A 14,268-nucleotide genomic window follows, 5' to 3' on the forward strand; every position below is an offset into this window, starting at 1 on the left:
GTTTGACCTCCACCCAATACATGGTTCTATCTTCCCAACCTAGTTAACATTTGCAGAATCACCTCCAAAGGCCTGAAGACCGTCATGAATGATGAAACCACGAAATCTACAAGATTTCTGTATGGGTGGAAACTTCTTCCTTTGTTTCCAGACCACATAGCTGATGATGTTCTTCCCAATTCTTTTGCTGCTCCCCAGCATCAGGTTCACTGGCAAGGACTCGGCGCCAGATAAACCGAGTGAACCGCACAGAGTTAGAGGACGGGTTCTTGCGACTTCACGATGAAAATCTCCTGCTCAAAGAGTTTGCCCGGAAGCAAGAGGACAGGATCAAAAGGTATCGGGAGTGACAGCTATTAATTAAATTGTCGTCCGTTGTCAGAGTATATTATTGTGTGTTGTCCATTACTCACAATCAACTGGCTGATTGTTCAGTTAACAGGTGTTTTAAATCTAATGTCTTGAAGAAATGACTATAGTAAGCTAGAGTTCACACCCAAGACCAGCTTCAATGTGCCAAACAGTAATAAAAGAGAATGTTGCTGAGTCTACATAGGTCCCTCACCACGGATCAATCCCAGCCTGTCATCATAGTTCAGAGTAGTCTATCGTCTCTGTAAACCACAGCCCTCTCTCCTCTCCCACTTCCCGACCACCCTACTCTGGGTTGGGTTTTGTGTTATATGTCTAGTTCGGTCAATAGAACTGGAAGTGTTGTATTAATTAAGCTCAGTTGAGCCGATGCTTTCCTTTGTTCCATGAATGCCTCTGTTCAGTGAAGACTAATGTTACATTCTGCCACCAGGTGTCGCTGTCGTGCTAACTGTGTTCTCTGTGTGCATGCTGAAGCCAAGAGCACCATGGTGGCCTCTAGTGGCAGAATGCAAGCATTGCAACACTGCAAATTTAAAAAAAACAAACCAACACGACAGGAAGTGGCTTCAGTCTAATGAGCATTTAAACTAGCCGTCACGCAGGTCTTTGCAATAACAGAAAACACATATACAGATTGCACCATCAACACACCGTCTTACATCAGCCATAATAACTAGGGTTGCCATATCTCAAAAAGTGAAAATCTGGGCAACAACATTGTTGAAACCTTTTTTGGCAAGTTTTTGAACTATTTTTTAAAGAAGGTCACCCAAAACAACTCTGCCAACATGGGTTGCCATACGCCCAGATTTCCCAGGACATTTTCCTGATTTCGGCCCGGACACTGCTTCCTACAGCTCCATCTGGTACGTAGGCTGAGACCCTATCTGCCTGCGGACTGTCTCGCCAGAGTGGTGCATGCTCTGGTTATCTCCTGCTTGGACTACTGCAATGCGCTCTACGTGGGGCTACCTTTGAAGGTGACCCGGAAACTACAACTATTCCAGAATGCGGCAGCTAGACTGGTGACTGGGAGCCGAGACCATATAACACCGGTCTTGAAAGACCTACATTGGCTCCCAGTATGTTTCCGAGCACAATTCAAAGTGTTGGTGCTGACCTTTAAAGCCCTAAACGGCCTCGGTCCAGTATATCTGAAGGAGCGTCTCCACCCCCATTGTTCTACCCAGACACTGAGGTCCAGCACCGAGGGCCTTCTGGCGGTTCCCTCATTGCGAGAAGCAAAGCTACAGGGAACCAGGCAGAGGGCTTTCTCGGTAGTGGCGCCCGCCCTGTGGAACGCCCTTCCAGCAGATGTCAAAGCGATAAACAACTACCTGACATTCAGAAGACATCTTAAGGCAGCCCTGTTCAGGGAAGTTTTTAACATGTGATATTTTACTGTATTTTTGGTTTCTATGGAAGCCGCCCAGAGTGGCTGGGGAGGCCCAGCCAGATGGGCGGGGTATAAATAAATTATTATTATTATTATTATTATTATTATTATTATTATTATTTCTCAAGTCTGCTAATAATAATAATAATAATAATAATAGTTAATAATAATTTATTTATACCCCACCCTTCTGACTGTGCTTCCCAGCCACTCTGGGCGGCTTTCAACAAAATATTAAAATACAGTAATGCATCAAACATTAAAAGCTTCCCTAAACAGGGCTGCCTTCAGATGTCTTCTAAAAGTCATGTAGTTGTTGTTCTCTTTGACATCTGGTGGGTGGGTGTTCCACAGGGCAGGAGCCACTACTGACAAGGCCCTCTACCTGGTTCCCTGTAACTTGGCTATATCTGGTTCCTTCTATCTTTCTTTCTATGACCCCTCTCTGAATCTTTTCCAACATGATTTGGCTTTCTTAAATGGTGGTGCCCAGAACTTGAATCTCAAACATGGTCCTACGAACACCAATTACAGAGGATGTATTATTTCTTGAGAATGCCAAAACTGGATCTTTCCCTCCCTTTGCTCTATCAGGATGGGCACCAAACTATCAAGGCTCAGCCACGAGCGAATGCAAGTTGACGGGAGACCCGGGAGCTGGATCCGAAGCTCTGGAAGAAACCTGGACCTGGAGGAGGACCTGGAAGGGACTCGGGAGAGGGTTCGGGAACTGGAGAGACAAAATGAGGGTCTAAGGAACCGCCTGCTTTTCTACAAGCAGCAGCTCCAGCTGCAGAGTTTGGGTCGATACGGCCCTTACGGCTATGTCTCTCCCAGGGTAGACACAGGACTTCGGCGGGCACACACAGCCGCTGGACGAGTGCCTGAGAAAGTACGCAAAGGTAAAAAGAGCTTGTGGAGGGTATTGTGTTCATCGGTAGAGAGGTTCTGGGCTGAGCAGTGGTTTTGCAATGCTAAAGGATGCATAATGAGTGTCAGGGACTGGCAGGATGCTGACGGGTGTGCAACAGTTGCACTAATGTACAGAGTATGGGAAAAAAGTAAGACGAATTGAGTACAGGACAGCAAATAGGACCTGGCAGGTGTTACTAAAACTTAGTGGGATGATGCAGAAATCCCAGCAAAAGAAGAATGGATACAAAAACTTATGGGATACGCAGAAATGGCATAACATGCTGGAAAAATAAGAAATCAAGATAACAAACTTTTTATAAAAGAATGGAAATGGTTTGTTGAATATTTACAAATAAAACAGATTTACAAATAAATTGTAAACAGACATTGGCTAGATTATTGTAATAACCTGCAGTTTTATAAGAGTATATACTGAAAGTAGATGAATAAATGAGCAAATTAAGTTAATTTGGATATGCAGAAAATATTTAAGGAACTGCAGAAAGAGGAAGGAAGCCAAGTTTTTAAATGTTAAAATGATTATAAAATTACTGAAATGTATAAAATTGAAAATCATACATAAAACAATTTTTTAAAAGTAATAATAATAAAAGAAACTTAGTGGGATGATACTCATGACTGAAATGTAGGAATTGAGAGGTATAACCTGTTCAAAAGGAATAGACGAAACAGAAAGGGAGGAGGAGTGGCATTATAATGTTAAGGATGTGTACACTTGTGAAGACCCAGAGCATGGAAGGCAGGTTGAGAATTTGTGGCTAAATTTGGAGCAGAAGGAAACAACAGTGACTTTGTTGTAGATATCTGCTAAGGACCTCTAAGCCAGGCTGAAGATTTGGATGATGCCTTCTTGAGCAGATGAGCAAACATTCAAAACAGAGAGATGTAGTAGTCATGGGAGACTTCAATGACCCCAGTACCTCTTGCAACTCAAATTAGGCTAAGAATGCCAGGTCTAGCAACCTCTACCACATGTGGTGGACCTGTGGTAGAGTGAAGGGCTTCTGGGAATTAATTTATAATGAACTTAAAAAAATCTTTAAGTACACTTTTCCCAAAAAACCCCGAAGCCTTTCTACTGGGATTGACAGGGAAGGAAATTAAAAAGAAAGATAAAAATCTCTTTCTAGACGCCACAACGGCTGCAAGAACTATCTTGGCTCACAATTGGAAAACAGATGTAATACCTACCATTATGGAATGGCAGGTTAAAATGATGAATTACGCAGAACTGGCCAGAGTATCAGGAAAACTATGAGATCAGGACGAACAGAAGTTTCAAGAAAGCTGGAGTATATATTTGGTGTATATAAGAGACAATTGTAAAACCTTAAAGACACTGGCAGGGTTAGAATAACTCTAACAGCGTATGGTAAAAATAAAGTTAAATATACAGAATACGCGATGTTAGAAAATATATGATACTTACTGAAGGGGTGGAGGGAAGTCCGAAGCTCGGCAGAGCTAAAGATAAATATGTGATTTATTTGTATAATGAATGTATGTTTAATGAAGAATAAAAAAAAAATTATTGGGGGAAAAAAGAAAAAAGAATTCCAGGTCTAACAAATTCCTCAATTCCCTCGCTGACAATTTCATTTCCCAGAAGGGTGGAAGAAGCAACAAGGTGTCAGCGACTAGCAGGCTGTTGACTGGGGTGCAGTGAGGATGGGGGGACTCAGGAGAGGGGGCCAGTGAATTGTGGGAAACCGTACCAGCCAGGAGACAAGAGTCGGAGGCAGGGGAAGCTTCGGAGCTGGAAGTGGGGCGCAGGATGGATCAGAAGAAGAGGAAGAGGCAGTTCAAGCAAGTGGAGGGCCAGGTGCTTCCTCACCCTCTCCTGCACCAATGTCTCCCAGAACCAGGAGGGAGCTGAAGAGAGAAGAGCAGAGGCAGCTTTCACACGGACACAGTCTCCAGCTGTGTGCGTGCAGCCCATAAAACTGAGGGAGAGGATGTGAGCTCCTGTTGCTGCAACTGTTCCACAGAGCACAGACCTGGGAATAGTTGCCTAGATGCTAGAGTGGTGTGCATAGTTATTCGGAGCCACAGAAACAATTGTAAGTGTCTGCTTTTAACAATAAAGAGTTAACTATCTTCCATTGCATTCCTTTGGCCCACGGCAGTAGACTTCATTGAAGCAAATTGCGCTGGCTTTTCGTGGACCCTGCTGGTTTTTCTCTATAGAATGTGTGACCCAACAGGGCATGGGCTGAGGCGCATGATGTGTTGCTCGTAATTATTTATATTTTTTGGCCCAGCAGGAATGCGGGTTCAAGGGCCGGCGGTCAGACCAACCCACACAGCTCCTGCCCGCTATGGCGATCACACTCTGGAGGGATCTCGAGTTGAGACGGAGAGACTGTGAGTCTTGCCTGCCCATCCTACCCTCAACCGTTTGGCCACTGTGATTCTTTTCCTTTCTTTCAAAATCATTTTTATTTGGTTTAACAAGTATAAAATTATAACAATACAATCATAAAGGTAAAGGGGCCCCTGACCATTAGGTCCAGTCGTGACGGACTCTGGGGTTGCGGCGCTCATCTCGCTTTATTGGCTGAGGGAGCCAGCGTACAGCTTCAGGGTCATGTGGCCAGCATGACTAAGCCGCTTCTGGCGAACCAGAACAGCACACGGAAACGCCGTTTACCTTCCCACCAGAGCGGTACCTATTTATCTACTTGCACTTTGACGTGCTTTCAAATTGCTAGGTTGGCAGGAACAGGGACCGAGCAACGGGAGCTCACCCCGTCGCGGGGATTCGAACCGCCGACCTTCTGATTGGCAGGTCCTAGGCTCTGTGGTTTAACCCACAGTGCCACCTGCGTCCCTAATACAATCATACACATCCACATTTACAAATTCCTCCGACTCTCTGGACTTCCCATCTCCCCTTCATGGTTCCCATTCTTAAACCTTTACTGCTGCATCTTTTCTATGTTTTATATACAGTGGTACCTCGGGTTACATACGCTTCAGGTTACATACGCTTCAGGTTACAGACTCCACTAACCCTGAAACAGTGCTTCGGGTTAAGAACTTTGCTTCAGGATGGGAACAGAAATCGCACTCCGGCGGTGCGGCGGCAGCAGCAAGTCCCATTAGCTAAAGCAGTGCTTCAGGTTAAGAACAGTTTCAGGTTAAGTACGGACCTCCGGAACAAATTAAGTACCGTAATTTTTGCTCTATGAGACTCACTTTTTCCCTCCTAAAAAGGAAGGGGAAATGTGTGTGCGTCTTATGGAGCGAATGCAGGCTGCGCAGCTATCCCAGAAGCCAAAACAGCAAAAGGTATTGCTGCTTTCACTGCGCAGCGATCCCGCTTGCTGTTCTGGCTTCTGAGATTCAGAATATTTTTTTTTCTTGTTTTCCTCCTCCAAAAACTAGGTGCGTCTCGTGGTCTGGTGCGTCCTCAAGAGCAAAAAATATGGTATTTAACCCAAGGTACCATTGTCTCCATAGTACTTGCTACATTACAAGTGTTATTGTAATCCTGCTAGTGTTTTCATCTGCTTACAGTATGTCACTGTTTTATATACATGTCATTATATTGTAAATCACTTTGAGATGGGAAGGAATGACATAAATAAATAAATAAATAAATAAATAACGTTAATGCATGCAAATGTTAACTGGATCCTCTCCTCTTCCCATTTTCCCAAGGACAATGAGCTGGAAACGGAGCAGCTATTTTTGTTTTCTTCCTTTCAGTACCCAGAGCCTGGTCCTTGCAGCGTTGGAGCTGGATCCTGAGTCGCTGAGTTCCACACACGGCAGAGATACGGACCCAGAAAGCGCCCGCTCCCTGCAGCGCCACCTAGAGGTCCGGGAACGCCGGTACAATGCCTGCACAATGCTTCATCCACGTATTATTTGGTCCATGTTAAATCAGTCTCTCTAGCTCTTGTTTTAAGGTCTTCTCAACTCTTGTTCCATTTCTCACCAAAACACTTAAATCGAACTTAATCCGTTCCGGAGAGAGCCAGATTCTGGGATGTCAAAGTATATATTTTCGGGCTTAAGTTTAAAACGGGGAAAACCAAACATGACTCATTGATAAGATATAGAGATTTGTAAATTGGGAGTGTTGACATGTGTTTCACTCTGAGTTTTGGCTTGTCATTGATCTTAATTATTTTTTGAATGTTTTAAATAGTTGTTTTTCATGGGTTATTACTGATAATTTTATTGTTTTACTTACTGTAAACAGTTTTGAAATTGGTTGTTTTCCTACATGGTACATGTACCTACGTGGTACATGGATTTTGTAAAATAAATCAAACAAACCTTTATTTTAACTTCTTGGTTCATCAGGAACATAAAAATTCAGATACAGTGGTACCTCATACCACATACGCTTCAGGTTACATACGCTTCAGGTTACAGACTCCGCTAACCCAGAGATATTACCTCGGGTTAAGAACTTTGCTTCAGGATGAGAACAGAAATTGTGCAGTGGCAGCACGGCAGCAGCAGGAGGCCCCATTGGCTAAAGTAGTGCTTCAGGTCAAGAACAGTTTCAAGTTAAGAACAGACCTCCGGAACGAATTAAGTACTTAACCCGAGGTACCACTGTATCTGTATGCAATAGCAGAAATGGCTGGAAAGTATTTTGTTACAACCACGCCCCCCACCCCTACCCCCCCAATTTATTAACCTAAAGTAGTTTCCAGCCCTTTTCTTCTCATGAGGGAAGTAGAAAGGAAGGACAGATAAGTGCTGGCCGGTGGATTTCAAATTTAATGCTGGTCTCTTTATCCAACACAGACCTAACAAGACAATCTATTTCTTTTTGATGATTATTTAAAATCTATTTTTATTAATACCAAAAGTTCAGTACAAAGTACCTATTTAAAACACACCAGAATAAAAGAAATACTTTTAAAAAAAACTACAGTAATCTAAAGAGGAACAGGGGCAGAAAGAAGAAGGAAAAAAGGGGGGGAGAAAAAAGAGTGAGAGAAAAAGTAAAGAACATGGGAAAAGATAAAAAGACTTCCGGTTCTCTGTCCGTCAACTAAATATAGTATTGACATCCAGCTATTCTATTTTCTATAAGCCAATATTTTTTTTCAATCTTCAAATCCAGACATTACAAGCTCATTTTCTCTCTTAGGCAAAAAGTCTGCAAGAAGTTTCCAGTCCTTAATAAATGTCAATAATCAACACCTATTTGTCTGTTTTGCTGTTCTAGAGCCGCCATCCAGGAAAACGTGGAGCTGATTCGTCTGCAGAAGCTTCTGAGAGCCAAGAATTCAGAACTGGTGGTAACCAAAGCCCAGTTTGCTGGCTTACAGGAAGTGAGTCCTGCCACGTAGTCAAATGCAGCCCACTGGGTTTCACTCTCTGGCCCCTGGGCTTCTCCCCAAGCCAAACCATTTCACACAGACATACTGCTTATCTTCTGAGCCCTCCCAAGGGATGCAGGCCAGTGGCAACTTGGGGCCGTCAGAGGCAAAAGTGGGTGGGATAATGGATGTACGTTTTGCCTTTGTGCAGTAGGCTAGTTCTTACACACACCCACAAGGCACCTCGCTCTCTTCTCCATCCAAGCAAGGAAGCGGCGTTATCAAAATTCTAGGGCAAAGTCTAGCAAGGCAAAAACACTTGCGGTTGGGGAAGGAAGCAGTGCTAGTGAAGGCCACATTTGAGCCCTAGACCTAAGGTTCCTCATCCGTGATCTCAACGATATTTTTAGTTGTGAGCTTTACAACGGTTTGTGTTTTTTGCAGATCGTTTTCAGAGCGTTTTTAATAGCTGTTTAGATCCAGCCCAAATTATTTAAAAACAGATTGTGAGGGAATGTGAGGGACCCTGACCCCCACAAACTACTGTTGCACGCACACCACATGACTTCCCCATAAGATTCCTGGGAACTGTTGGACTTCCGGTCCGCTGCAGAGGAGAATGGCGGTGTGCTAAGTGTCGTCCGCGACACAGAGCCGGCAGAAAGGCTTTGAGGGCAGCGATAGAGCTCAGCGCACCCCCCCAAAAAACCCCCACGGGAGAGTGGGGACCTGAGGGCTCCAGCGGAGTGAAAAATGCATTCAATGATTCAATTATTTGACAGTATAGAGCAAGGGTCAGCAAACTTTTTTAGCAGGGGGCTGGTCCACTGTCCCTCAGTCCTTGTGAGGGGCCGGACTATTTTTTTTTGGGTGGGGGGGGGGAATGAACGAATTCCTATGCCCCACAAATAACCCAGAGATGCATTTTAAATAAAAGGACACATTCTACTAATGTAAAAACACGCTGATTCCCAGACTGTCCACGGGCCGGATTTCGAAGGCAATTGAGCCGGATCCGGGCCTTAGTTTGCCTACCCATGGTATAGAGACTCTGTTTTCCTTCTTATATGTGACTTCCGACAAGGAAGGTGTTTTTTTCCTCATCCACCCCAATAATCCAGCCCTTTGCTTGCTATTCCTCCAGGCTTACGAGACTCAGCTCCAGCAGGTAACTTTCTCCAGTTCTTTTTGGTGGTGGCAGCATTGGGGGATTGGGACTCTACGGTCCCTCAAGGCTCTAGATCTCATGAATCTTTCCCTTCTTCTTTGCTTCTCCAGAACCAAGAGGCATTGAGGTCAGCCAGCGAGGCCTTGCTAGCTCAGGTCGAAAAGCTGAATGCCCACCTCAGGGAGGAGAGTCAGAAGGTGGCAGCCCTGGAGAGCCAAGTAGAAATCCTTTCTCCACTGCAGGGAATGCTGGAAGATGTAAGTCGTGTCAGAAATAACCCAGAAGAAAATGCTTCTATCATACTTCTCAAACTTCAGTCTTTTATTTTTATAGAAACCATTTCTATGCTGAGATATACAGTGCTTTTTTTCTTTAAAAAGGGGGTACTCTCATTTTTACTCAAGAAAATCACCATTTTATAGTTCAAATTGGGGGAAATAAATACAGTAAATGGACAAAAGTACAAAGATTCACAAAATGTTTAGAGTTACAGGTATATGTACCCCTGTGTACCTCCAGAAAAAAACAACACTGGGGATATGTGTGATATGCCCCTGAGATATCTGTCAGGTGGTACATTTTTGAATGTTGAAGTCTGGACATTGGCTTAATTTCTGTTGTAGGAATTCTAAGATCTCAAATATAGAATAAACATTGATAATTGCACAAGGAAAACACACATACAGTGCTTTTTTTTCTTAAAAAAAATGTTTAGGGGGTACTCTCATTTTCCTTCTCGTATTGAAATACTGCCCCTCAATGAGGCCAAACTTAGATTCACAAAATGTTTAGGGGTATGCGCACCCCTGCGTCCCCCCAGAAAAAAAGCATTGCATAAGTATATAAACCACATGTCTAAACAGTACAGGAGAGCAAACCAAAAACCATCTTGGCTCTCTTAAAGACTCTAAATGTTTCCTCTGCCTCCTTAATCCCTCTTGCCTGAGAACAGATAGGCAGATAGCAATCCGGGGATGTTCCTGAAGGGATTCCTCTCCTATATCTACGAACCTTGTATTAGTTGTCATTGTTTGCCCAGATGCTCTGCATTGAGGGATGTGTGACGGGCATCCTTATTGTCTTATCAAATGCTAATGCTTTGTGTAAACTGTGTCTGGAACTATGGAAAAACTTGCTAAATCCTCAGGAATATCACACCTTGGCCTGCCTGAGCCACAGCAACCCCATCTAACCTGTGATGCCATTTCTGACTGTTTGTAGAAGGGATGTGCTTCTTCTCCGTGCCAAAATGCAAACCCTTAAAAGAGATGTTTCTTCTTGGTTCTGGTTCTCTCTTGCCCCCTTGCTAGGAGGGGAGGGAACTCTGTTCCAACATAAAAAATGAAGATCTGCCTTGCTATCACTGTTGTTGTTGTTTAGTCATTTAGTCGTCTCCGACTCTTCGTGACCCCATGGACCAGAGAACGCCAGGCCCTCCTGTCTTCCACTGCCTCCCGCAGTTTGGTCAAACTCATGCTGGTAGCTTCGAGAACACTATCCAACTACCTCGTCCTCTGCCATCCCCTTCTCCTTGTGCCCTCCATCTTTCCCAACATCAGGGTCTTTTCCAGGGAGTCTTCTCTTCTCATGAGGTGGCCAAAGTATTGGAGCCTCAGCTTTACGATCTGTCCTTCCAGTGAGCACTCAGGTCTGATTTCCATAAGAATGGATAGGTTTGATCTTCTTGCAGTCCATGGGACTCTCAAGAGTCTCCTCCAGCACCATAATTCAAAAGCATCAATTCTTCGGCGATCAGCCTTCTTTATGGTCCAGCTCTCACTTCCATACATTACTACTGGGAAAACCATAGCTTTTTCTATACAGACCTTTGTCGGGAAGGTGATGTCTCTGCTTTTTAAGATGCTGTCCAGGTTTGCCATTGCTTTTCTCCCAAGAAGCAGGCGTCTTTTAATTCCGTGACTGCTGTCACCATCTGCAGTGATCATGGAGCCCAAGAAAGTAAAATCTCTCACTGCCTCCATTTCTTCCCCTTCTATTTGCCAGGAGGTGATGGGACCAGTGGCCATGATCTTGGTTTTTTTGATGTTGAGCTTCAGACCGTATTTTGCGCTCCCCTCTTTCACCCTCATTAAGAGGTTCTTTAATTCCCCCTCACTTTCTGCCATCAAGGTTGTGTCATCTGCATATCTGAGGTTGTTGATATTTCTTCCGGCAATCTTACAGTATTTTTCTTTACAGCATTAGACTTTCCACTATGACCTGTTCATCTTGGGTGCCCTGGATGGCATAGTTCATAGCTTCTCTGAGTTATTCAAGCCGCTTCACCACGGCAAGGCAGTGATCCATGAAGGGGCTATCACTGTATCCTGCCTCCATCCATTCATCTCTGACCTATCATGGACTTAGGGGGACTCAGTCCCTTCGGGAGTTGGGCAGCAAAAGCCAAACACCTCTATTTTTCTATATCGTTTCCAAAGAAAGATGTCAGTCATATATATGATTTGAGCTTCTTAGCTGCATTTTATGTTTCCTTTACATTTGACAAACCTGGGACCTTCAGCATGTGAAACAGATGGTTTACCACTGAGCCACAGCCCTTCTGCATCCCATGGTTTTGCTCCTCTTGCCCGGCAGAATTATCCTGGTATTCAGAGACATACCTCTTCCAACACGGAATACGGTATATAGCCGTCATGACTAGAAACCACTGGTAGAGTTGTATCCTCTATGCATTTTTTTAAAACCCCTTTTGAAGTCATGCACGCCATTGGCAGAGTCAAAAATAAAAACAGATTATTTGCCCATCTTGCTTCCCATCCAATCTCCGGGCTACCGCTGGCAGCTTGGATTCCACAACAAGACCCTGTATTGTGTACCGTTTTTCAGTTTCAGGAGAGAGTCCGGGACCTGGAAAAGGAGAGAGATTTGCTGAAGGAAGATTACGACAAACTGCTGGAGAGGTGAGAGATGGGTTGGCAGGAAAGGATAAGCAACTCGGGAGTTTGTTCCCTCTCAACAAAAGCCATTCGTGCAGCAGTTGGGAACCTCAGACACAGGACCGAATATGGCCCTTCAAGTCTCTCTGTTTGAGCCTAAGGACTTTCCAGGTTAAACCCCTTCCTCAGCAAAGCCCACTTTCCTCACTTCTTGAGTGTTTTTGTTTTGGCCTGTCTGTTTTGGAATGTGTCTGTGAACTCTGATATTGGTCACATTCACACCATAATAGTAGTAGTAGTACAGTGGTACCTTGGGTTAAGTACTTAATTTGTTCTGGAGGTCCGTTCTTAACCTGAAACTGTTCTTAACCTGAAGCACCACTTTAGCTAATGGAGCCTCCCGCTGCTGCCGCGCCACTGGAGCACGATTTCTGTTCTTATCCTGGAGCAAAGTTCTTAACCCGAGGTACTATTTCTGGGTTAGCAGAGTCTGTAACCTGAAGCATATGTAACCTGAAGCGTATGTAACCCGAGGTACCACTATAGAAGTAGTAGTAGTAGTAATAATAATAATAATAATAATAATAATAATAATAATAATATTTCTGACTCATTTATAGCATTCCCTCCCCCTTGTGTGTAGATCCGCCTTGGGTTGCCCCAGCCACTCTGGGTGGCTTCCAACACAGATAAAAACATTAAAAAGAATTACAGATTAAAAGGCTTCCCTATACAGCGAAGCACTGACTAGGATGCCATTCAAAGCACTATGATATCATTTTAAGCACTTATAGCTTCCCCATAAGAATTCTGGGAACTGTAGTTTGTTAAGGGCGCTGAGAGTTCTTAGGAGACCCCACTTCACAGGGAATTCTGGGAATTGTAGCTCTGTGATGGGGGGATAGGAGTCGCCTAACAACATTCAAGAACCTTAACAAACCACAGCTCCCAGAATTCTTTGGGGGAAGCCATAACTGCTTAAAATGGTATCATAGTGCCTTGAATGTATGGTGTGAATATGGCCAATATCTTTGGGTAAACCTGGATGAGGGACGGAGGCGTGTAGAAATAGACAGGCATTTTTGGTATGGGAAGAAGGGCTCCCTACTAGAATTTAGAGAAACATAGGCAAGGATTTTGTGGCCCTTTTTGATATGCGGCAAATCTATGTGTCTCTTTAGCTGCCTCAGCAATACCCAGCACCCCCTAGATGTGGTTCCCCAGGAGGACAACGCCCCTTGCTTGGAAGAACAACTCATCTCAGCAATTGCAGAAAAGCAGAGCCTGCAGGAGCAGCTGGAGAAGGAAAGAGGTGAGGAGGCCAACGAGAGCTGGCAGGGAAATGACTGAATAGGCAAAATACCCAAAACACGACCCCTTGCGTCTCACACGGGTCACTAACAGTGAAGTTCGAAACAAGAGCTGGGGGACCGCAAGCCCAGGGAGCAGATGCGGCCCTCTGCACCTTTCTGTCTGGCCCTCAGGGCTTTGGTCAAGTTGGACTGCAGCCTACTGCAGAAATGTCGCCTCACTTGCCCCGCCTACTTTTGCCTCTGGCCCCACCCACCACTGGCATGCGGCCCCCAGAAGGCGGCCTGTGAGGGAATGTGGCCCTTGTTCTTGCTGCTGTTGTTTCATTGGCTTTTATAAATACCCTCCCCCTGTTCCAAGCTTGGAAGTGAACTGATGAATTGAGGGTAAAAATAATTAGCAAGTTATAGGAAAGGAACAGTCAGGACTATTGAGAACAGGTGGCAACCTTGCAATTCATCCCAAATCCTTGCTTTCCCCTCATAAGCTCTGGACGAGGAACTGAAGCAGGAAGTGAGCCAGTTGCTTCAGGAACGCCCACAGGGAGTCGGCTTCTTGCGGGAGAAGGCGGCCATCTTGGATAACCAGACTAGAGAGGAAGACTTTCCATCCAGTCTAGTAGTTGAGGTAGGCACTGGGTAAAACCACACACTTAGCAACTGGACCTTAGATACTAGTACTGTACATACAAATACACACATATATGCAGGTAGGCATCGATTTCCATGCTGACCTTTGTCACACGCAGCTCTGTTTCCATCCTGCTGTTCGGCTTCCTACAAAGACTGTTTTTTCTCTCATGGTTCATTATGTTACGATTACGTGATTCCACCCTGTTCGTTTCGATGCAAAGAAAGCCCAATGCAAATACGGCTGGAAAGTAATCTGTCATGTATC

The 14,268-nt window shown here is 44.5% G+C and overlaps 1 protein-coding gene across 1 annotated transcript in view; it reads left to right on the forward strand.

Moving 5' to 3' along the window:
* Nucleotides 1-14,268, forward strand: part of RPGRIP1 (RPGR interacting protein 1) — a 43,415-nt gene that overhangs the window by 9,655 nt on the left and 19,492 nt on the right. The window contains exons 4-13 of the mRNA XM_080978817.1: nt 199-337; nt 2,366-2,673; nt 4,972-5,071; nt 6,419-6,544; nt 7,902-8,007; nt 9,140-9,163; nt 9,274-9,420; nt 12,011-12,084; nt 13,242-13,372; nt 13,859-13,998. Of these exons, the coding sequence (XP_080834943.1) occupies nt 199-337; nt 2,366-2,673; nt 4,972-5,071; nt 6,419-6,544; nt 7,902-8,007; nt 9,140-9,163; nt 9,274-9,420; nt 12,011-12,084; nt 13,242-13,372; nt 13,859-13,998 (1,295 nt within the window). The remainder of the gene's footprint in view (nt 1-198; nt 338-2,365; nt 2,674-4,971; nt 5,072-6,418; nt 6,545-7,901; nt 8,008-9,139; nt 9,164-9,273; nt 9,421-12,010; nt 12,085-13,241; nt 13,373-13,858; nt 13,999-14,268) is intronic.

Source organism: Podarcis pityusensis (assembly GCF_964106645.2).
Source record: "Podarcis pityusensis genome assembly, chromosome: 13".
In the NCBI taxonomy this organism is placed as follows: Eukaryota; Metazoa; Chordata; class Lepidosauria; order Squamata; family Lacertidae; genus Podarcis; species Podarcis pityusensis.